Source organism: Anolis sagrei, chromosome 3 (genome assembly GCF_037176765.1).
Source record: "Anolis sagrei isolate rAnoSag1 chromosome 3, rAnoSag1.mat, whole genome shotgun sequence".
Lineage (NCBI taxonomy): Eukaryota > Metazoa > Chordata > Lepidosauria > Squamata > Dactyloidae > Anolis > Anolis sagrei.
Genome location: NC_090023.1, coordinates 155,186,762 through 155,211,239, shown reverse-complemented (window position 1 = coordinate 155,211,239; position 24,478 = coordinate 155,186,762). Strand labels below are relative to the sequence as shown.

General features: G+C 42.3%; 1 protein-coding gene across 1 annotated transcript in view; it reads left to right on the top strand.

The window, feature by feature from the left end:
* Positions 1-2,229: 2,229 nt before the first annotated feature.
* Positions 2,230-24,478, top strand: part of MAT1A (methionine adenosyltransferase 1A) — a 43,617-nt gene continuing 21,368 nt past the window's right edge. The window contains exons 1-3 of the mRNA XM_060769019.2: positions 2,230-2,659; positions 19,971-20,048; positions 22,754-22,876. Of these exons, the coding sequence (XP_060625002.1) occupies positions 2,563-2,659; positions 19,971-20,048; positions 22,754-22,876 (298 nt within the window). The 5' untranslated portion in view covers positions 2,230-2,562. The remainder of the gene's footprint in view (positions 2,660-19,970; positions 20,049-22,753; positions 22,877-24,478) is intronic.

The window sequence follows — 24,478 nt, the reverse complement described above, 5'->3', positions numbered from 1 at the left end:
TAATGTGTATGTGTGTTGTGATGTTATATACATGTGATAAATAACAATAATAATTGATAGACTGAATGAGATCTCTGGTTCAGGGAAGGAGACCTTGGCAAAAAGGGTCCCTTCTACTCTGCCATATTTATTTATTTATTTATTATATATTTATATATTTATTTATTATATAAATTCTAGATTATCTACTTTGAACTGGATTACGTGCCAGTGTAGACTCATATAATCCAGTTCAAAGCAGATAATCTGGATTATGTTCTTTGACAATCTGATTATATGGCAATGTAGAAGGGGCCCTACACTGCCATATAAAATCTAGATTATCTTTGAATTGGATTATCTGTGAGTGTAGACTCATATAATCCAGTTCAAAGCAGATAATGTGGATGATCTGTTTTGATCATCTGGATTATCTGGCAGTGTAGACTCATATAATCCAGTTCAAAGCAGATAATGTGGATTATCTGATTTGATAATCTGGATTATATGGCAGTGTAGAAGGGGCCCTACACTGTCATATAAAATCCAAATTATTTTTGAACTGGATTATCTGAAAGTGTAGACTCATATAATCCAGTTCAAAGCAGATAATGTGGATTATCTGTTTTAATAATCTGGATTATCCGGCAGTGTAGATTTATATAATCCAAAGCAGATAATGAGGATTATCTGTTTTGATCATCTGGATTATATGGGAGTGTAGACTCATATAATTCAGTTCAGATAATGCAGATGGTCTGTTTTGATCATCTAGATTATCTGGCAGTGTAGACTCATATAATCCAGTTCAAAGCAGATAATGTGGATTAACTGTTTTGATCATCTGGATTATCTGGCAGTGTAGACTCATATCATCCCATCCAAAGCAGATAATGTGGATTATTTTGATAACCTGGCAGTGTAGACTCATATAATCCAGTTCAAAGCATATAATGTGTATTATCTATTTTGATAATCTGGATTATATGGGAGTGTAGACTCATATAATCCAGTTCAGATAATGTGGATAATCTGTTTTGATAATCTGGATTATCTGGCAGTGTAGACTCATATAATCCAGTTCAAAGCAGATAATGTGGATTATCTATTTTGAGAATCTGGATTATCTGGCAGTGTAGACTCACATAATCCAGTTCAAAGCATATAATGTGTATTCTCTGTTTTGATAATCTGGATTATCTGGCAGTGTAGACTCATATAATCCAGTTCAAAGCATATAATGTGTATTCTCTGTTTTGATAATCTGGATTATCTGGCAGTGTAGACTCATATAATCCAGTTCAAAACAGATAATATGGATTACCTGATTTGATAATCTGATTATATGGCACTGTTGATGGGGGCCATATAAAATCCAGATTATTTTTGAACTGGATTATCTGGGAGTTGTAGACCCATATAATCCAGCTCAAAGCAGATAATGTGGGTTATCTATTTTGATAATCTGGATTATGTGGCAGTGTAGATTCATATAATCCAGTTAAAAGCAGATAATATGGATGATCTGTTTTGATCATTTGGATTATCCAACAGTATAGACTCATATAATCCAGTTCAAAGCAGATAGTGAGAATGATCTTTTTTGATCATCTGGATTATCTGGTAGTGTAGATTAATATAATCCAGTTTAAAGCAGATAATGTGAATAATCTGTTCTGATCATTTGGATTATCTGGCAGTGTAGATTCATCTGATCCACTTCAAAGCAGATAATGTGGATGATCTGTTTTGATCATCTGAATTATCCAAGAGTATAGACTCATATAATCCAGTTCAAAGCAGGCAATGTGGAGATCTGTTTTGATCATCTGGATTGCATGGCAGCCTAGAAGGGTCCAGGGTCTTGGCTTTCAGAGGATGGGATGCAACCGACACCAGAGGGAGGGAGGCAAAGTTACATAACTTGGCACAATCTCCTTGGAAATTGCATCAGCTCAGAACAATCCGAAAAAAAAGAAGCCAAACCGGCCTGCCCAGCTCTCTTATACAACCTCAGGACCAACGTGGGGCTGCCTGGATTTAGTATCCCCCCCTCCTTTTCTTTCCCCCAAGTCGACCCTCTTTTGGGGGGTGAGAAGCCTTTTGCTAAAGCCGACCTTGGCTTTAGTTGGGCGCCAATCCTAGGGAGGGAGAAAGGGAGGAAGGGAGGGAGAGCATGGGTTGAACTGACCTACCCCCACGAAGGAAAGGAAACACGCCCCCTGGCCTCCTCCTCCCTGCTCCCCTCCCCTTTCCCTCCCTGCGTGGGAATGGGCTCTTCCAGGGCCCTCCTCTCCTGGTGATGGTGGCTACTCGTGGAGGAGGCACTTTCACTTTTCTATAAAGGCCCGGCGGAGGAGTGACAGCTCAGCCACTCGCGCCCAAGGGGAACCCGAAGCCCCCGGTTTAAAAAAAGAAGAAGCCCGGCCTTTTGTGCCTTACAAGGAGGAGGAGGAGGAGGAGGCAGGAGGGAAGGCGAGAGGAGGAGCTGCTCCTGGGAAGAGGGCTCTGCTCCTTCTCCTCCTTTTTGTCTCCAGAGGAGGGTTCCCGAAATCAGGAGAGGAGGACAGGACCACCCCCGCCATGAACGGGACGCTGGACAGCCTGGAGGACTACACGCTCAACGAGGAAGCCGGGGCGTTCATGTTCACCTCGGAGTCGGTGGGAGAAGGGCATCCAGGTGAGCAGACAGATGGCCAGGCTGCTGCCCTGCTGCAGGGAGGGACAGGGCAATAGTCATGGGCCAAACAGCACTCTTCTATCTGTCTGGATCTATACTGCCATATAATCCAGATGTTCCAAGCAGATCAGCTTTGATCCTGATTATATGAGTCTACATTGCCATATAATCCAGATTAAAGTAGATGATCTGGATTTTATAATGACTTGAGATATCTGCGGTGGCACAGTGGGTTAAACCGCTGAGCTGCTGAACTTGCTGACTAAAAGGTTGACAGTTCAAATCCAGGGAGCGCTGTTCGTCCCAGCTTCTGCCAACCTAGCAGTTTGAAAGCATGTGAATGTGAGTAGAGCAATAGGTATCGAAGCCCCCTGGCATTTATTTGTCGTGTCAGATTAACCAGTCAATTATATTACATTTCTAACAGAACAAAGCAAACAAACAGATAAAATACAACATTTGGGAGTTCGTTAAATGTCCTTTGACCAGTATCTGGGCACTTGGAGTGCTTCTGGTGTTGCTGCAAGAACTTCCTCCATTGTGCATGTGGCTGGGCTCAGGTTGCATTGCAGCAGGGGGTCAGTGGTTTGCTCTTCTCCACACTCACATGTCGAGGATTCCACTTTGTAGCCCCATTTCCGAAGGTTGGCTCTGCATTCCGAAGGTTGGCTCTGCCAGAGCACAGTCTGTTCAGCGCCTTCCAAGTTGCCCAGTCCTCTGTGTGCCCAGGGGGGAGTCTCTCATTTGGTATCAGCCATTGGTTGAGGTTCTGGGTCTGAGACTGCCACTTTTGGACTCTCACTTGCTGAGGTGTTCCAGTGAGTGTCTCTGTAGATCTTAGGAAACTATTTCTTGATTTAAGTCGTTGACATGCTGGCTGATACCCAAACAGAGGATGAGCTGGAGATGTCTCTGCCTTGATCCTTTCACTATTGGCTGCTACTTCCCGGCAGATGTCAGGTAGTGCAATATCCCTGGTGGTGCACTGGGTTAAACCCCTGTGCCGGCAGGACTGAAGATCGACAGGTCGTAGGTTCGAATCCGGGGAGTATGCGGACGAGCTCCCTCTATCAGCTCCAGCTCCTCTTGCAGGGACATGAGAGAAGCCTCCCACAAGGATGACAAAACATCAAAAAACATCTGGGCGTCCCCTGGGCAACGTCCTTGCAGACGGCCAGTTCTCTCACACAGGAAGCAACTTGCAGTTTCTCAAGTTGCTCCTGACACACACACACACACACAAAACTCCCAAAAAATCCCCCGTTCAGACGGGAAAGGAATGGCGCTCCATGCAGTCATGACGACCACATGACCTTGGAGGTTTCTATGGACAACGCCGGCTCTTTGGCTTCAAAATGGAGATGAGAAACAATCCCCAGAGTCAGACTTGACAATGTCAGAGGAAAAGCTTTACCTTTACACTACCGTATAATCCCGTTCAAGGCAGATAATCCAGATTTTATATGGCCCTAGATGGGGCCTTAGATATCTGCGGTGGCGCAGTGAGTTAAACCGCTGAGCTGCTGAACTTGCTGACTGAAAGGTTGACAGTTCGAATCCAGAGAGCGGTGTAAGCGCCCGCTGTTAGTCCCAGCTTCTGTCAACCTAGCAGTTTGAAAACATGTGAATGTGAGTAGAGCAATAGGTACCATTCAGATGAGAAAGTAATGGCGCTTCATGTAGTCATGCCGACCACATGACCTTGGAGGTTTCTATGAACAATGCCGGCTCTTTGGCTTTGAAATGGAGATGAGAACCAACTTGACTAGACTTAATGTCAGAGGAAAAGCTTTACCTTTACACTACCGTATAATCCAGGAGACAGCTAGTCTATCATAAAGCTTTGCTTCTTGTGGCTAGCTTTTTGTGCAGGTATGTGAGAATTATCTATCTCTTGATCAATCTATCAATCAATCCATCTATCTATTACAAATCTTTACTTCCTGCAGCTAACACCTTGTGCAGACATGTGCTAATTATCTATCTATCATAAAGCTTTACTTACTGCAGCTAACTTTTTGTGCAGACATGTGAGAATTATCTATCTCTTGACTGATCTATCGATTGATCTGTCTGTCCATCTATCTATCACAAACTTTTACTTACTGCTGCTTACACCTTGTGTAGACATGTGCTAATAATTATCTACCTATCTATTACAAACCTTTACTTTCTGCAGTTACCTTTTTGTGTAGACATGTGAGAATTATCTGTCTCTTGATAGATCTGTCAATCTCTCTATCTATTATCTATCTATCTATCTATCACAAACCTTTATTTCTTGCTGCTAACACCCTGGTCAGACATGTGCTAATTATCTGTCTCTTTATCTATCATAAGGCTTTATTTCTTGTGGCTAGCTTTTTTGTGCAAATATGTGCCAATTATCTATCTTTTGATTGAACTATTGATCAATCCGTCTATCTATCTATCTATCCAGGCCCATATCCAGGATTTTGATTCGGGGGTGGGGTGGGGGGCTTAGTTTGATTTGGGGTAGGCTGAGTCTGAGTGAAAGAGGGTCTAGCCTAGCAAACCTTTTGTATCGTTACCCCAATACCCCCATGCATATGAGATATATTGAGCATGGCAATCAGATCATGATATGAATAAACAGAACAGTTTAAATAATGTACCAGTAAGGCCTTTTCGCAGACCACCATGAAAATTTTGGGGTGGGGGGGGTTGAAACCCCCAAAGGCCCCCCCTCCCCCTCCCCAGCTACATGCCTGTATCCATCTATCTATCTATCTATCTATCTATCATAAATGTTTATTTTAGCAGCTAGCTTTTTGTGCAGACATGTTCCAATTATCTATCTATCTGCTAATCTACCTACCTATTAATCATCTCTCTCTCACACGCACACAGGCCGCTTCTACACTGCCATATAATCAAGATTATCAAAGCAGATAATCCACATTATCTGCTTTGACCTGGATTATATGAGTCTACACTGCCATGTAATCCAGTTCAAAGCAGATAATCTAGATTTTATATGGTAGTGTAGAAGGGACCACCCCCCACCCCTTCACTTCCTGCTCTAGATAACAGAAGCCAGGCCTTACAGATGAATAGAGAGAGCTCCACCTCACATTCACGCCCACCCTGATAAGTTGTATCATTCCTCAGCAGCCACGTTGTTGCCCTCATTGTTTTGTTGTGACATGCTGCTTCTCAGCCAAGGAACTCCAACTACAGGCAGTCCCCGAGTTACAAAAATCATTACAAACAACTCACAGTTAAGAATGGGGGTGAGACAACAGGAAGTGTGAGAAATCTACCTCTCGGAAGGGGAATTCACTCCTGAAAGAGTTTTCATGGGAAAAGGTGTCTCCACTGTAGCTTTATCACCAATCCTTGTTTCCACAGCAAGCCAAATTTTTCAAAATCCAATTATCACTGGGGCAGAAAGTGAGCTGAAATGTTCTGAACAGAGGCACAGACAGCAAAACAAACACCACAGAGGTGTTCACCCTTCCCTATGCTATCCAAAACTAAAAGATATACAGTAGATTCTCGCTTATCCAACCTTTGTTCATCCAACATTCTGTATTATCCAATGCAGTCTGCCTCCCACCCGGAACCACTGTTGTTTCAATGCATTGCAATGTTTTGGCGCTAAATTCATAAATATAGTAATTACTACATAATGTTACTGTTTATTGAACTGCTTTTTCTGTCAATTTGTTGTAAAACATGTTTTTGGTGCTGAATTCATAAAATCGTAATGTAATTTGATATTTAATAGGATTTTCCTTAATCTTTCCTTGTTATCCAACATTTTTTTACTTATCCAACATTCTGCCAGCCCATTAATGTTGGATAAGCGAGACTCTACTGTATTTTGTTTGACTGGAGTTGCACTTAAAAATGTACCTGTTCTGACTTGCATACTTAAGAACAAACCTACAGAAACTATCTTGTTAATAACTTAGGAACTGCTTGTAGCTTATTTCAAGACCAGAGAATCACAGACCATAAAGGACGGATACAATGATTGTGGGTTACCTTTGCACCCACTTTTGCAGTAAACGGTCCTTTCAGGAATACAGCATGCTTTCTGGAGAGCTAGGATAGATGGGAGAGACACACCCTCTCCAAGGAAGTCTGGCTGAGATTGGCAGCCTTACCTCTATGCACACGTGTCTAAAGATTTCAGCCCAAGGCTCCACTGAGGCCCCTTCCACATGGCTCTGATCCCAGATCTGCTTTAAACTGGATTATATGAGTCTCCAATGCCAGATAATCTGGGATAAGATGATAATCTGGGATCGAATCCTGGAATATAGTGGCAGTGTGGAAGGGGCCTAAAAGTTAGTGGGTTTTGGAAATATTGGGTGAGTCTTTTGTATCTCCATACAATTGTTTTATTAAAAAGCCCTTTGACTAGTGAATAGATTCTCTAGATATGGTGTGAAGATATCACATGTATTCTCTGTCTGTCAGCCAAAGTTACGTTAGTTTCCTGAAGAAAACGGAGGTGTCAGTAATAAAATGTGCACCTTAGACCAATAGAGCTGAGCATGTCTTAAAATCTGACACACACCTTTTTTCCTCTTTAAACTTTTGAATTTTGTTTAGAGAGCTTGGCCTACAAGCTCTAACTCCTTAAATCTTCCATGAGCTCTGGTTGTAGAGGCTGGGGAATTCTGGGAGTTGTTGTCCAAAAAAGGAGCTTTCCCAACTCTGGTTTACAGACGTGTGCATGTATGCATGCACACTAATTTCGTCTTGGACTGTATGCTTGCTGTCCCTTATAGAGTTGTCCCGAATGCTTCTTATATCATGAAACTATAAATCATTCCCTACAGTAGCTGTGCTTGATAGGAGAAGTATAGGAAACCTCTTCCCACCTCCCTTTCCCCTAACAGCATGAGTGGCTCTGGATGAGAGGACTGAGGTACTGGCTGTTCAGGCCATTTCCTGAAAGGAAAACAAATGATTGATTTTTAAATCATGGAATTGCTTAGGCATGCTGCAGGTAATAATCTGCCAAATTTCAAATGCTGACATCACAACAGGAGTTTATTTTATCTGGGAAATATGAGAACACAAGGTACCTGCTAACATTAGATGCAAATAAACAAATGTTCCTTTGCACAAGGCCAGCTTAGGAGGGTGGAGGTAATCTTTGATACACGTAGGACTTTATCAGAGTAGGAAATACTCAGTTTCTGAGACTGTTTGAGAATTATTTTGAAGGGGTCCCATCACATGACACTTGCCCCATCTCAACAGTATTCCATCGGAATCCATCTGCAAAGCATCTCAGAAACAGATTATTTGTATTTTTTATTTATTTATTTATTTGCTATATTTATATACCGCCGTTTCTCAGCCTAGCCGGCGACTCAACGCGGTTTACAACATAATATAACAATCAACAGTATACAGTTAAAAGCATAAAAAACATAAAAACATAAAAACACAATTCATGCATCAATACCAATCCAGTTCGACTCTTAACTAAAAAACGTGATCCAGTTCATCATCCATGTTGCCAGTCCTTTAGTCAGTTACCATTCGTTGCATTGGGTTAACCAAATGCCTGCTTAAACATCCAGGTCTTCAATCTTCTTCGGAATATCATCAATGAAGGGGCTGATCTTACCTCCAAGGGCAGGGCGTTCCATAGCCGCGGGGCCACCACAGAAAAGGCCCTGTCTCTCGTACCCGCCAGCCGCACCTGTGAAGCAGGCGGGATAGAGAGCAGGGCCTCCCCAGAAGATCTTAGGGTCCTGGCGGGCTGATAGGCCGAGATACGTTTGGATAGGTAAGTTGGGCCAGAACCGTTTAGGGCTTTAAAGGCCAACGCCAGCACTTTGAATTGAGCCCGGTAGCAGATCGGCAGCCAGTGGAGCTGGTGCAGCAGAGGAGTTGTATGATCCCTGCGCTCCGCTCCCGTTAGTATCATGGCTGCCGAACGTTGGACTAGTTGGAGCTTCCGGGCCGTCTTCAAAGGCAACCCCACGTAGAGAGCGTTGCAGTAGTCCAAACGGGATGTAACCAGAGCGTGGACTACCGTGGCCAAGTCAGACTTCCCAAGGTACGGGCGCAGTTGGCGCACAAGTTTTAACTGTGCGAATGCTCCCCTGGTCACCGCCGAAACCTGGGGCTCCAGGCTCAGCGATGAGTCCAGGATCACACCCAAACTGCGAACCTGCGTCTTCAGGGGGAGTGCGACCCCATCCAACACAGGCTGTAACCCTATACCCTGTTCGGCCTTGCGACTGACCAGGAGTAGATGGCATTCTAATCAGGATCTACAAGCCACTCTAAACACCTTCGCAGAAGCATATGAGAAGCTCGGCCTGTCACTGAACATTGAGAAAACCAATCCCTCTCCAATGCCAGTAATACAGCTTAATGGTGTCACATTAGAAAATGTGGACCATTTCCGCTACCTTGGCAGCCACCTCTCCACCAAAGTCAACATCGACGCCGAAATACAACACCGCCTGAGCTCTGCAAGTGCAGCATTTTCCAGAATGAAGCAGAGACTGTTTGAGGACCGGGACATCCGTAGGGATACCAAGGTGCTTTTTTATAAAGCTATTGTCCTCCCAACCCTGCTATATGCCTGTGAGACGTGGACTATCTACAGACGTCACAAGCAGCTCCTGGAACGTTTCCATCAGCGCTGCCTCCGGAAAATCCTGCAAATCTCCTGGGAAGACAAGCGGACAAACGTCAGTGTGCTGGAAGAAGCAAAGACCACCAGCATTGAAGTGATGGTCCTCCAACATCAACTCCGCTGGGCCGGCCACGTTGTCCGGATGCCTGACCACCGTCTCCCAAAGCAGTTGCTCTACTCCGAACTTAAGAACGGAAAACGGAACGTTGGTGGACAGGAAAAGAGATTTAAAGATGGGCTCAAAGCCAACCTTAAAAACTCTGGCATAGACACTGAGAACTGGGAAGCCCTGGCCCTTGAGCGCTCCAGCTGGAGGACAGCTGTGACCAGCAGTGCTGCAGAATTTGAGGAGGCACGAGTGGAGGGTGAAAGAGAGAAACGTGCCAGGAGGAAGGCGCGTCTAGCCAACACCGACCGGGACCGCCTTCCACCTGGAAACCAATGCCCTCACTGCGGAAGAAGATGCAGAGCAAGAATAGGGCTCCACAGCCACATACGGACCCACAAGGAAATCCATAATGGAAGACCATCTTACTCGTCCAACGAGGGATCGCCTAAGTAAGTAAGTCTAATCAGGTTTTATTTTTTAAAAAAAATAGTACAGATTCTTCCATTGCTGAAGCACTGTTTTTGTGTGTGATTGGAAAATCTGTAAGTATCACATCAGCAGTGATACTTTTTAAAAGGTCATAGAAGTGATGTAAGAGGTGTTTTGATGGATTGGAGGGAGCCAACCTTCAGTAGTGTGATGAGTCAAAGTGCAGTATTTTCAAATCATAAGAATCATAATACTCAGGTGTGATGAAGAGAGTATGCATCCCGTCACAATACAGCAGGGGTCCACAAACAGAGGGCCAGGTCACAGTTCCTCAAACTGTTGGAGGGCCGGATTATAATTTGAAAAAACGTGAATGAATTCCTATGCACACCGCACATATCTTATTTGTAGTGCAAAAAAACACTTAAAAACAATACAATAATTAAAATGAAGAACAATTTTAAGAAATATAAACTTATTAGTATTTCAATGGGAAGTGTGTGCCTGCTTTTAACTGATGAGATAGAATTGTTATTGTTGTTGTTGTTGTTGTTGTTGTGTGCTTTCAAGTTGTTTCAGACTTAGGTTGACCCTGACCGAGGGCCGGGTAAATGACCTTGGAGGGCCGTATCCCGCCCCCGGGCCTTAGTTTGAGGACCCCTAAAATACAGTATGCATAAGGTAAACTTAAAGGTCTTCCCCTGATATTAGGTCCAGTCTTGTCTGACTCTGTGGGTTGGGGCTCATTTCCATTTCTAAGCTGAAGGGCTGGTGTTGTCCGTAGACGCCTCCAAGGTCATGTGGCTGGCATGACTGCATGGAGCGCCGTTACCTTTCCACCGGAGTGGTACCTATTGATGTACTCACATTTGCATGTTTTCAAACTGCTAGGTTGGCAGAAGCTGGGGCTGACAGCGGAAGCTCATGCCGCTCCCTAGATTTGAACCTGCGAGCTTTCTGTCAACAAGCTCAGCAGCTCAGTGGTTTAACCCACTGCACTACCGGGGGCTCCCACAGTATGCATGCATCTAATCCTTAAGAAATATGGATCTGATAAGGTCCTCAGATGTGCATTTTGGCACCCTAGAACTTGAAGTAAGATTCAGGTCTTTCCCTCATTGTCTAGCAATGAACAAGTTAAAAAGAAAGGACTACTTTGGAATGCAATCCTATAGCTTCTGGGGGTGATAGAATCTGGCTGAAGTTCCTTTGAAGTCTCCTACTTGTCATGAACTTCTGTTATTCTTCTGCTGCCTGTAATCTGACCACAACAAGGGGGATTCTGGGGAAGGCTTTGCACCACCAGCCTTCCAGCCCTGGGTTTGGAAAGCCTTTAGATAACAATTTTAGAAGGCTATCAAAAGGTTCCCCTCGAAAAGGAAAGAGAAATCACACTGAGCTTCCCTGCTGGTGGGAACGTGATAGGGTTTTACATGTTGGGGTTTCTCTGTCTTTTCTTTCTTCTTCCTCGACCCAGTAGGACTTCACTTTAGGTTATTAGACAGCATTGAGCTCTCTAGAAGAGGTCACTGCAGAGTTTGTCCACATTTTAACTTTCACTCCCCCTTTGCAATGTATTAACTGAGGATTCTGCGTCAGCTCCTCTTATGATGGCAAACAACCTTTGGTAAGTACAAAAGCGCAATCCCTCCCCACAATACAGAAGAGGCTTTCATGATAATGACAGAGGTAATGATGCAAGTCTAAGGTATTTTCATCTGTTTTTTCCCCCTCCAGTGGCCTTGATGCCAAGGTGCTGATTTGGTCCTGGGTCTCACTTTATTTTTATAAACACCAGGAATCACTTTTGAGCTCTTCCACACCAAACTATTTAAACTTTTGTCATATAGTTTTTGTTCCTTGTTACAATTTCCTAAAATGCTTGTTACTTAAGTCTGATTTGCTTATCAGCAACTATGATATTTGGAGCTAGCAAGGTGTATTGTTTGAGCATTGGACTATTAATCCAAAGACAGGGGTTCAAATCCTCGCTCAGCCGTAAAGCCAATTGGGTGACACTCTCTCAATCTCAGAGGAACACAGTTCCAGATATCTTTTGGAAAAACGTCTTATACATAAAAGGCAGTGATGGATTCATCTTAGGGTTGCCATAGTTTAGAAATAACTTGAAGGCACACAAAAATCTGTAATGTTACCTCTACAGTGGTGTAGTCACATAGGGAAATCATTGAGTGATTAATATAAATGTAGGTGAAGGTGAAAACAAATACGGTAATAATAATAATAATAACAACAACAACAACAACAACAACAACAACAACAACAACTTTATTTTTATACTCTGCTTCCATCTCCCCAAAGGGACTCTGGGCAAGCCCGAGGATTACAGATAAAACAGACACAGTAAAAACAATAACAACAAATAATAAAAACATTAAAATCAATTAACATAATAAAAACAATACCCTGGCTGACCAATTTGAAATTGGGTTCTGATTCCTTGGGAGAGCTGAAGGAAAGTACAACAGTCAGAGGGCTGGGTTGCCAAGGTAGTGCCTTTGACCATTAACTGTCATAAGTACAGGAAAGGGCTAAAGTGCCAGAGCTTAGATACTTCTCAAGTGAACCACCTAGTCAAAGGCACAATGGAACAACCAAGTTTTTAATTCCTTGCAGAAAATGGAGAGAGTAGGGGCCTGTCTCATCTCCCTAGGAAGAGAGTTCAAAAGCTGAGGGGCCAACACATAGAAGGCTCTCTCCCTCGTCCCCATCAACTGTGCTTGAGACAATGGTGGGAGTGAGAGAAGAGCCTTTGAAGAAATCTTGCGAAGAAACCCCCATGATAGTTTTGTCTTAGAGTTGCCAGAAGTTGGAGATGACTTGAAGGCACAAAACAACAATTCATGTATAGCAGTGGTTCCCAAGCTGTGTTCCGCAAGAACTAAAATATGGTTCGTGGTCTGACCATTACTATACCATTGCAATGATGGGATGATATGAAGTACATTTTGTTTCTCTCTCAACAAACATTTGAATATGTACACGTTCACCCTATGTGCAGCTTAAGATGGGTAAGACAAAGCGAAATAATAATAATAATACAACCAGCAGAGTGATCTTGTTTGCTGTGAACTAATCTTGTTGTGTTTATATTATTATTATTATTATTATTATTATTATTATTATTATTTCTGGATTCTATTGGAAATAGTATAATCTTTAAATATAATAGTGCTTAGTGAGATTTGACTTTTCTATTGCCCTTTATTTTCAACATCTTTGTGGCAGGGGCGGCTCAACCCATTACGCAAAGTAAGCATTTGCAGTATAGTTGATTTTGCCCAGGGGCGCTCTTGAGGCGCTCTTGGGGGAAAATAGACCTTGACATATGCGAGTTGTAGTTACTGGGATGTATAGTTCACCGACAATCAAGGAGCATTCTGAACTCCACCAATGATGGAATTGAACCAAATATGGCACACAGAACTCCCATGACGAACAGAAAATATATATCAGTGATTGGTTGGGGGGGGGGGGGTTGCCAAAATACTGTTTGCTTACCGTTGAAAATTACCTAGGGCCGCCTCTGGTCCTTGACATATGGGGGATTCTTGTATTTACTGAATTTGGCTGGTACCAATGGGAAAGGATTTAGTTTCAACTTGGTTTTGAAGAATTTTCCAAAATACATTTCATTATAGAAAGAACTTGAGGTTTCATAAATACAAATGAAGAAGAAAGTTGAAGTGATTGAAAAGATGTTGCTTCCTTCCTTCCTTCCTACCTACCTACCTACTTGTGTACAAATGACAACCAAATTGATAATTGAGCTTTATCTCAGCACTGGGGATAAAAAATGGCTGAGTATTTTTTGGGAAGTGGATCGGGGAGTTTAGGAGTGTACATGGTATGGGTGACTTGTCATCTCTCTGCCCCTCAGCATATATGATCTGAGGTGACTGCATCACTCTACCTTTGGTAGGCAATGAACAGGAATTAAGAGGGAGAACATTAACCTCTGTAGGTCACTGGAAGATTGCTGGTCACGAAACATGTTTCAAAAGTTTTCAAAAATTGGTCCCTAAAGTTTCCAGGATGCACAGTGGTCCTTTCTTCACCAATTGCACAAGGCTAAGATAAGTGAGTTCCCAGCCAATACAGTGAAATGGCCAATTGTGTTCCGTTAAGAGCTTTAAGGAGCTGGTGTTGCCCATTATACCTAATGTCGGGCCAGCCCTCTATGCCAAGGGTCCTCAAACATTTTAAACCAAGGGACAGGTCACAGTCCCCTAAACTGTGGGAGGGCCGGTTTATAATTTGAAAAAAGCATGAATGAATTCCTATGCACACTGCACATATCTTATTTGGAGTGCAAAAAACACTTAAAAACAATACAATAATGAAAATGAAGAGTAATATTAACAAGTATATAAACTTATTAGTATTTCAATGAGAAGTGTGGTCCTGCTTTTGGCTGATGAGATAGGATTGTTGTTGTTGTGTGCTTTCAAGTTGTTTCAGACTTAGGTTGACCCTGAGCAAGGGCCGGGTAAATGACCTTGGAGGGCCATATCCGGCCCTTGGGCCTTAGTTTGAGGACCCCTGCTCTATGCAGTCCCCATTTACTTCTCACTGCCAGATTTTCCAGATTGTCAAAGAAGATAATCAACATTATCTGTTTGGAACTGGATTATATGAGTCTATGCTGCCATATAATTCAGTTCAAAGCAGATAACTAGGATTTTATATGGCAGTGTAGATGGAGTCTAAACCTCATTAAATTCATTGTGGTCCAGATCTTGATAGAATCACATAGGCTTTTGTGTCAAGGCCTCCTGTTTAACTGCTTGTGAAAAACAAATGCCAAAGGTCAGATATGCTTTCCCCATGCTTAGCACCAGGCTTCTAATGTCATTATATCAACTATCTAGAATGGAGAAATGTGATAATAATTAACCAGGGATTTGGGATATATACATTCTAGTTTCCTGATATGTGAGAAAAGCACATGTTCAGTTTAGGCATGGCAACGATGGACCTTATCCCATGGGTTGGTAGCATCATGTAATCGTGTCAATTTAGTCCTGTAGTACTGCAAATCATTATGTTACATTCATTATTTATCACATGTCTCCTGAATTTGCTGGTTTTTCTGTTACTAACCATTTTCATCCTTATCCCTTAAGCAAGTGGCTTATCTGCACTCCACCCCTCCTTTTTAAAAAAGTCCCCTGTGTCTTGGTATGGTCTCTGTCACTTTTCATTTTCTCAATGCTTTAAAACAGGGGTGTGTGTATGTGTGTGTGTGTGTGTGGGATAAGGTCCTAGGGTAGTTTGTTGTCCCAGAGTCACTCCACTTTGGTTGGGCAATAAAAAGTGGTATACACTTTGGCCTTAATGATTCCAGATTCAAACAGGAAGTCTAATTCCTGCATGCCCTTAGGGTGAATTGTAATGCTTTGGACATCACGTGTCCCAGTGGTCTTTTGAAATACTTTTGTCTGTTTGTCTTGTATGTTTGTGAAGACACAAGTGTAAATCCCCTGTCTTTGCCTGTGCTATCACAAGGCTTCATTCACATAACTCAGTGTTTCTCAACCTTTCTAATGCCGTGACCCCTTAGTACAGTTCCTCATGTTGTAGTGACCCCCAACCATAACATTATTTTCATTGCTACTTCATAACTGGAATATTGCTACTGTTATGAATTGTAATGTAAATATCTGATATGGAGGATGTATTTTCAAATCCCAAATACCCAATATGCCCAAATTTGAATACTGGTGAGTTTGGGAGGGGATTGATTTTGTCATTTGGGAGTTGTAGTTGCTGGGATTTATAGTTCACCTACAATGAAATAACATTCTGAACCCCACCAATGATAGAATTGGACCAAAATTCCCACACAGAACCCTTATGACCACAGAAAATACTGTGTTTCCTGATGGTCTTTGGCGACCCCTCTGACACCCCCTCGCGACCCCCACAGGGGTCCCGACCCCCAGGTTGAGAAACACTGACATAACTTGTTCCTTTAAAATTAGTTCAGGGAAGGCAGTCTCTAGCTTTTACTAGACTACAGATGGCTAAAGTGTGAGCCTGTGGGTGGCTCCTTGACTCAACTTTTCTGGCTCTTGAAGCTCTCTACCAGTCCCCCAAACTATCTAAACTTTCTCAAAGAAATTTTATTAAAAATAGTTTCCTCAAACCATGCAGAAAACTACCCCAAACTCATCAGAACACTCTACTCCAGTGTTTCTCAACCTTCTTCATGACGCAACCCCTTAATACAGTTCCTCATGTTGTGGTGACCCCCCCAACTATAAAATTATTTTTGTTGCTACTTCGTAGCTGTAATTTTGCTACTGTTATGAATTGTAATGTAAATATCTGATATGCAGGATGTATTTTCATTCACTGGAACAAATTTGGCACAAATACTTAATACGCCCAAATTTGAATACAGGTGGGGTCGGGAGGGGAATTGATTTTGTCATTTGGGAGTTGTAGTTGCTGGGATTTATAGTTCACCTACAATCAAAGGGCATTTTGAACTCCCCCAATGATGAAATTAAATCAAACTTGGCACACAGAACTCTCATAACCAACAGAAAATACTGGAAGGGTTTGGTGGCCATTGACCTTGAGTTTTGGAGTTGTAGTTCACCTACATCCAGAGAACACTGTGGACTGAAACAAAGATAGATCTGGACCAAACCTCGCACAAACACTCAATATGCCCAAATGTGAACACTGGTGAAGTTCGGGAAAATAAACCTTGACATTTGGGAGTTGTAGTTGCTGGGATTTATAGTTCACCTACAATCAAAGAGAATTCTGAACCCCGCCAACGATAGAATTGGGACAAACTTCCACACAGAACCCTCATGACCAACAGAAAATACTGTTTTCTGGTGGTCATTGGTGACCCCTCTGACACCCCCCTCGCAACTCCCCCAGGGGTCCCGACCCCCAGGTTGAGAAACTCCATCCTCACAAGGAGCCCCTTAATTATCCAGTAATACTTTAATTTTCAAAAAGTGCAACAGGAAATAAATATATAGTATTTTCTGCTGCTAAAATGAGGAGACAGTAGGAGGTTATCCACCAAGAATATAATGTCCTGATGCATTTCTCTTCACCCTTTTCCCTGGCCATAAGCTTCACTGGATTCAGTGGAGCATATTTCTGGCTAGGCACAGATAGAATTATGGTCCTTCTCTTCCAAGTATAAAATTGTTCCAAATGCATCTGCAAAAGGGTTTTAAGCAGCATCAAATCAACTGAAGATAAACAGTGCTGCTGTTGATATTATCAAATTGCTTTCAGTAACAAATGGCACGTTAGTGTAATGATCCAACTAAAGTTATCACATTCGGCAAGTACTCTCTGTTTCTGACTGCACAGCCAGATTTCTTAGAAGTGTCTAATCAGTGAGTTAATCTGGGCCAACCTACTCATATAACACCATCTACAAGGTGTAGAACTATCTCATGTCTCAGATCTGAATCTGGGCCAAAAATGGCATTCCTCCTTAAACATTTGCCTTGCTCTGGGAATGACTGCCTCTTTAACCATTCAGTCCTGCATGCATCTATTAGGGTCTCATTGAGTTCACTGACATTTACTCCTAGGCAAGTGGGTATAGGATTACAGGCTGGAGATTTTGCAACCTCCCCACCCCCACCCCAGCTGTCAGATCAGGATATTGAAGTTAAGAGTGTGTTTTTATGCATGAAAGAAAACAAATCCAGAGCAAAAGCGGCAATGGGGACTCAAAAGCCAAATGGTGAAATTAGAGCCTTAAGAGCTAGCTCCTAGCTTGGCTCTGTGATGTTGACTAAAGGTTCAAGAGGTTGAAGAAATGGTTTACAGCAGTAGTAGGCAAGATCAGAGATCAAGTGCCAGTTTTCAGATCAACATCCAATGTATTCTGCACAAAACCCAGAAAGACTCACAACTAATACAGTGAAAGTGACCAAGATCTCAATTTGGTTTAGTAAAACCTCTTGTAGGATTTTTGGTGGGGAAGGTGATAAAGTAAAAGAAAACTTTTTTTTGGGAAAAATATTAAAGGAATATTACTTTTTTCACAATTTGCTTCAGCAGCAAGAGAATTTGAAGAGCTTCCAAAAAGAATCCCTGTGCTTGAAATAGAGGAATTACTTTTGCTGCTGATTGATTACTGTTGTTTATACCTGCAGCGATTGCTGTATTTTATTGATTTTACCAGGGTTTTTGTGAAGTGAGATATTTATGTAGGCCGTTATTGTTATGTTATTGGGTTGTTGTAGGTTTTTTCGGGCTGTATGGCCATGGTCTAGAGGCATTCTCTCCTGACGTTTTGCCTGCATCTATGGCAAGCATCCTCAGAGGTTGTGAGGTCTGTTGGAACTAGGAAAATGGGTTTATATATCTGTGGAATGACCAGGGTGAGACAAAGGATTCTTGTCTGCTGGAGCTAGGTGTGAATGTTTCAACTAACCACCTTGATTAGCATACAATGGGCTGACTGTGCTGGAACAAACTTTTGTTGAGAGGTAATTAGATGTCCCTGCCTGCTTCCTCTCTGTTGTTGTGCTGTTGCAATTTTAGAGTTTTTTTAAGACTGGTAGCCAGATTTTGTTCATTTTCATGGTTTCCTCCTTTCTGTTGAAATTGTCCACATGCCTGTGTATTTCAATGGCTTCTCTGTGTAGTCTGACATGGTGGTTGTGAGAGTGGTCCAGCATTTCTGTGTTCTCAAATAATATGCTGTGTCCAGGTTGGTTCATCAGGTGCTCTGCTATGGCTGATTTCTTTGGTTGAAGTAGTCTGCAGTGCCTTTCATGTTCCTTGATTTGTGTTTGGGCAATGCTGCGTTTGGTGGTCCCTATGTAGACTTGTCCACAGCTGCATGGTACACGGTAGACTCCTACAGAAGTGAGAGGATCCCTCTTGTCCTTTGCTGAGCGTAGCATTTGTTGGATTTTCTTGGTGGGTTTGTAGATAGTTTGTATGTTGTGTTTCCTCATCAGCTTCCCTATGCGGTCAGTGGTTCCCTTGATGTATGGCAAGAACACTTTTCCTCTGGATGGATCTTTGTCTTTACTCTCGTGGCTTGTTCTCAGTCTTGCAGCTCTTCTGATGTCTGAGGTGGAGTATCCATTGGTCTGTAGAGCCCAGTTGAGGTGGTTCAATTCATCTTGAAGGAGGTGGGGTTCGCAGATTCTTTTTGTTATGTTATTGTTTCTACAATGTTTGTATTTTGCGTGCTTGTACCTTTAAGTGCTTTGTGAGACATCCAAAATCCCCCCAGGAGATAGTGGCAGGGTATAAATAAAGTTTATTATTATTATTTCCTCAATCCATGCTTTCTTTTGGTTAGCTGGGCTGTAGACTTCAACAGTGCATTCTCTGATGTGTTATACAGTTTATCCGGGTAGGGCTAAGACATTTTGCTGCCTTAAGCCAAGTAGCAAATGTACCCCTTCATACAGTCATACAAGTCAAGAGTTCACAGTAAACAGCAAAATTCATAGTGACCTCTGAAGCAGAAAATCCCGGAAGAACCTTTCCCTTTCTTCTTAGTTTATTTTTTAAAAAACCCAAAGTAAATGATTAGTAAATTGCTATCTCTTTTGCAATATTCAAAGGGTCCAGTTTACACTCCCCTCTTCTACCCAATATGTGTTAGAAGGGGTAGATAATCCCATTCCTGGTTAAATCTCTTGTTCCTAGACAGTAATTGTGACCTTAAAGTGCCTGATTTGTGCATTTCCACTCCATGTTTCTTTTGGACTAAGCTACAGTGAGTTGTATTCCCATGTGCCTTTGTTTCTTCCAAGACCTGACCTTGAATTAATCTCATTTGATACCAGGACGATCATAGCATGTTCACTATGTAAGTGTGTTAGGGCCTTAGTTTGCTACAGGGGTATATTTTCCTGAAGATCCAACAAACCTTAGAATACATTCCCATCTCACTCTCTGTTTATATTTTGTTTGATGAACAGAAGCTTAGTGGCTGGCTTCTTTTGATTTGTCTTTTCTTCTATTAGGAAAGTTTGCATTCAATATGTGCTAGAAAATGAAAACCAGTATACCTTTATGTTTCTCAGTTCAGTGTGACATATGTAGTCCATATTTTCTTTTTTCATGCAACCAACACTGTACTCTGTTCTTTTTTTTTCCAGACAAGATCTGCGACCAGATTAGCGATGCTGTGCTTGATGCTCATTTGAAGCAAGATCCAAATGCAAAGGTTGCTTGTGGTAAGAGAATATTTGCCCCCTCAAATGTTGCCTCTTTTTCATTTCCTAGAAAAATGACCATCATTATAGGAGTTGGGTGGTGGAGAAGTAGAAGACCCATATAATTTAGGCTATGTGGGAATAAAAACTATTTATTTATTTATCATGTCAGGGGCAACCAGACAATTGTATTACATTTCTAACAGAACAAAACAAACAAACAAACAAACAGACAAAACACAAAATTTACAAGCTTGGTAGTTGATTAAATGTCCTTTGACCAATAGCTGGCCACTTGGAGTGCCTCTGGTGTTGCCGCAAGAAGGTCCTCCATTGTGCATGTGGCAGGGCTCAGGGTGCATTGCAGCTGGTGGTCAGTGGTTTGCTCTTCTCTTCACTCGCATGTTGTGGATTCCACTTTGTAGCCCCATTTCTTGAGGTTGGCTCTGCATCTTGTGGTGCCAGAGTGCAGTCTGTTCAGTGCTTTCCAAGTTGCCCAGTTTTCTGTGTGCCCAGGGGGAGTCTCTCATTTGGTATCAGCCATTGATTGAGGTTCTGGGTTTGGGCCTGCTACTTTTAGACTCTCGCTTGCTGAGGTGTTCCAGCGAGTGTCTCTGTAGATCTTAGAAAACTATTTCTTGATTTAAGTCGTTGACAAGGGATGAGCTGGAGACAGGCATGTAGTCGGGGAGGGGGGGGGGCTCAAAGGGCTTCAGCCCCTCTCCCGAAATTCTCATGGTGGTCCACGAGAAGGCCTTACTGGTGCATTATTTAAACTGTTACGTTTATTCATATCATGATCTGATCACCATACTCAATATATCCCATATGCATGGGGGTATTGGGGTAACGATACAAAAGGTTTGCTAAGGTAGACCCTCTTTGACTCAGACTCAGCCCCCCCCCCCCCCCCCGGAATCAAACTCAGCCCTCCCCTCCCGAATCAAAATCCTTGCTATGGGCCTGGCTGGAGATGTCACTGCCTTGGTCCTTTCACTATTGGCTGCTACTTCCCGTCGGATGTCAGGTGGTGCAATACCAGCTAAACAGTGTAATTTCTCCAGTGGTGTAGGGCGCAGACACCCCGTGATAATGCGGTATCAGGCCCGTAGCCAGGATTTTGGTTCCCGGGGGGGGGGGGGGTGGGGTGGGCGGCTGAGTCTGAGTGAAAGAGGGTCTACCCTAGCAAACCTTTTGTATTGTTACCCCAATACCCTCATGCATATGGGATATATTGAGCATGGTGATCAGATGATGATATGAATAAACATAACAGTTTAAATTACCAGTAAGGCCTTCTCACGGACCACCATGAAAATTTTGGGGGGGTTGAAGCCCCCCAAGCCCCCCCCCCGGCTACATGCCTGTGCGGTATGTCTCATTAAAAGCCACATCGACTGTTTTAGCGTGGTGAGATGTGTTCCACATTGGGCATGCAAAACTAGGCCTCCACTACATCCCTGATTTCTCCTAATTCCAGCAAGAGAAGTAATTAAAAAAACAAGGAGAAGTTTCATTCCCTTCCTACTACATCTCAGACTGTATTTTCATGTCCTTTCTGCCACATAACTTAACTGGAACTACTAAAATTCAAATGATGTACCTTGTTTACCATTCTTTTGTGATACTTAACCTTTTGAAAATGGAACCACAAAGCTGAAGCTTCACTCTCGGGGAAAGAAGGGATATGAATGGATGGATAGGTGCCAGTTATAGATGGGACTAGTAGTCAGTTTGATCGGTTGAGAAGGGTTGTTGGAAATAGTAACCTTCTTCAATCCTCCACTAGTAATTTGTTTCTTTATACTTTTGCTTTGCTTACTATATTGTATATGTGTGTGTTCCTATTTGGTTTTCTCTTAACTCTATGTTATGGGAGGGACTGCAGAACATGTGATCAGATCTGGGACTATTCAGTCCTCAGACACCATTTTAGAGGAGACAGATACTATTAGACTTTCAGACTGTGCAGATGCCATTAGACTCTCAGAATGTAAAGATGTTGCTGTCGATTCTAAGAAAGGTGCTCTGGGTTATCTGTACAGAGAAAACACTTCAAACCTATATGTACTTGGACTGATAAGCAATGTACTTATACGCTGAATACATGAATTTTGTAAGTAAACCAACTATGTTACCTTCAACAAAAACTTCATATTTTTGTCTCTTAAGAGCATGTTTTAAAACCAAATATATTTTATGGTAGAGTAGATGTATTTTTGGGCAACTCAAATAACACTTCTGCAGATCTGCTATATATTTTGTGCATTGGCATAATCTTTTTTCCTAACAGTTCAAAGAGGTATCCAGGTATATCAGTCTAACAACAGACAAATCTAATTTGCCTTGCATGAATACTAGTGGATATATACCACTGAAGAGAAGATTAACTCAAACGAGTTTTTAGCTCTTCTCAAGAAGATCATACTTTACAAAAGGGTTATGATTTTTCCAAATGGTAGTGAATGCCAATTAATCTCCAAAAGGTCACGCTTCCAAAAGGTTTGGAGATTCTGGTTTTTCAAAAGGTAACGATGTCAATGGTCATCCTTTCCCCCAAATGTACGATATGTACATTGAAGTGTATATGTGGGATACACAAAAGGTTTATGAAGAGAAAGGCTAATGAATACTTGCAACCTTGAATGCTTGGAGAGTGCTCTTGTTGCCAATGAATCCTCCAGCCAGTCTCATAGGGATTTCAACTTGCCTTCCTTTTCTTTTAGAGACAGTGTGCAAAACTGGGATGGTGCTGCTCTGTGGAGAGATCACATCCTCAGCTGTGGTGGATTACCAGCAGATCGTCCGAGACACAATTATGAACATAGGTTATGATGATTCATCAAAAGGTTGGTGGAAAAGAGAAGAATGCATATTACAGTATAGCAAAGCTAGCCTACTAACCCAAAAGCTGTAGAACAAGTCACTGTTGGTAAAAGAAGAAAGAGGCTGATGCAATCATATTCAAACATTGCTATGAAATAGATTTCACAAGGTAGAGAGAAAACTATTTATTAGGTGGACAAAGGTTATCTTAGGCGTGCCCCTACTATTTATGTCAGACTTTTAAGTCATACTTCACTGCTTCAATAATGTTGACTGGGACTAAATGCATTAGAGAATATCTATCTATCTATTGCATTTCATCATGTAATAATCACATCCCCTCTTTTTGGCTAAAAAAGTAGAGTGCGACTATAATGCAAGGCTTCACTGGCAGCTGAGTGAAGCCTCAAAGCTGCAAATGGGGCAGACGCACAGGCAAGTGAGTAAAAGATGCGACTATTATGCGAGGAACAATATAATATGATTCCTGGTACACCTCCTAGCTTTTCCGCTGTGCCTTTGGCGAGTAGGTGCACAGCATGATATTTTACACCCCCTCAACATTTTCGGCTAATTGATACATAACTGAAGCAACAAATGGTGGCAAACACAAAGCATAGCTCAGCATAATGAGCAAAAGCGTCCAATATTGCTTCTTTTCCAGGTCTTTGGCACAGTTAAGCAAAGTCTTCACTGACAAAAAAGGGCTCACTGCTGTAGGATGTCATATTAATTCTGAACAAATAGAAAGATCTGTCATAGGGGCATATTCAAGTTGTCTGCCAGCAGATCCGCTTATGAACAAGCATCACAGGTTCTTCAAAGGAAGGAGCTCCATATCCCAAGCAGGTGGTTGGAGTGCCCTCCCCACAATGAGAATTAAACCCTGGAGTACTGAGTTTCAAGTGGCAGAGAGAAGCTGTCACAGCCAGTTGAATGTACGAGTAAAAGAATGCAGCCTTTATTTGGTACACTAGTCTACTTCTTTGCCAGTAGTCCTTCTGTTACTTTATGCAATCACAGAAAGAAATGGCTTTTCGTCTCATTCTGGAAAATAATAGACATATTCAGACACACTTTGGATAGCTGATTTCTTAAAAAGACTAAAGCAACTGTAAGCAACAAGTGGGGACTAACACAATTTCCAGCTAAATACGTCTTCAAGAGCTCCTGGTTACAGTAATATCTGGAGTTGAGAATTGTGTGACCACCCAGATATTCATTCCCACCTTTGAGTTATACAAATGCATGGGCAGTGAGCGTTTACATTTTTACAACACTGTGCATAGCCAAAAATAGGATAAGCATTTGCATATGCTTTCCATGTGCTAACTGTATGTCAAGATATAAATTCAGAAGTAACTCCTCTAATTTACGAGGGTTGAATGAAAAGTAATGCCTCCACCTTCGTAACTCCTCAACAGATGGCAGTACTAGTATGCGGCAGGTACTGGTTTGTTCAGTAGACTCTCCTCTACAGTTCCATTTTGGTGGGAAGCCTTAGCATTGAACAGTTGTGTTGTTAAAGCGCACAAGTGCGCCTGGCGGGGACGAGAGATAGGGCCTTCTTAGCGGTGGCCCCCCGGCTGTGGAATGCTCTCCCTGCAGATATTAGATCAGCCCCC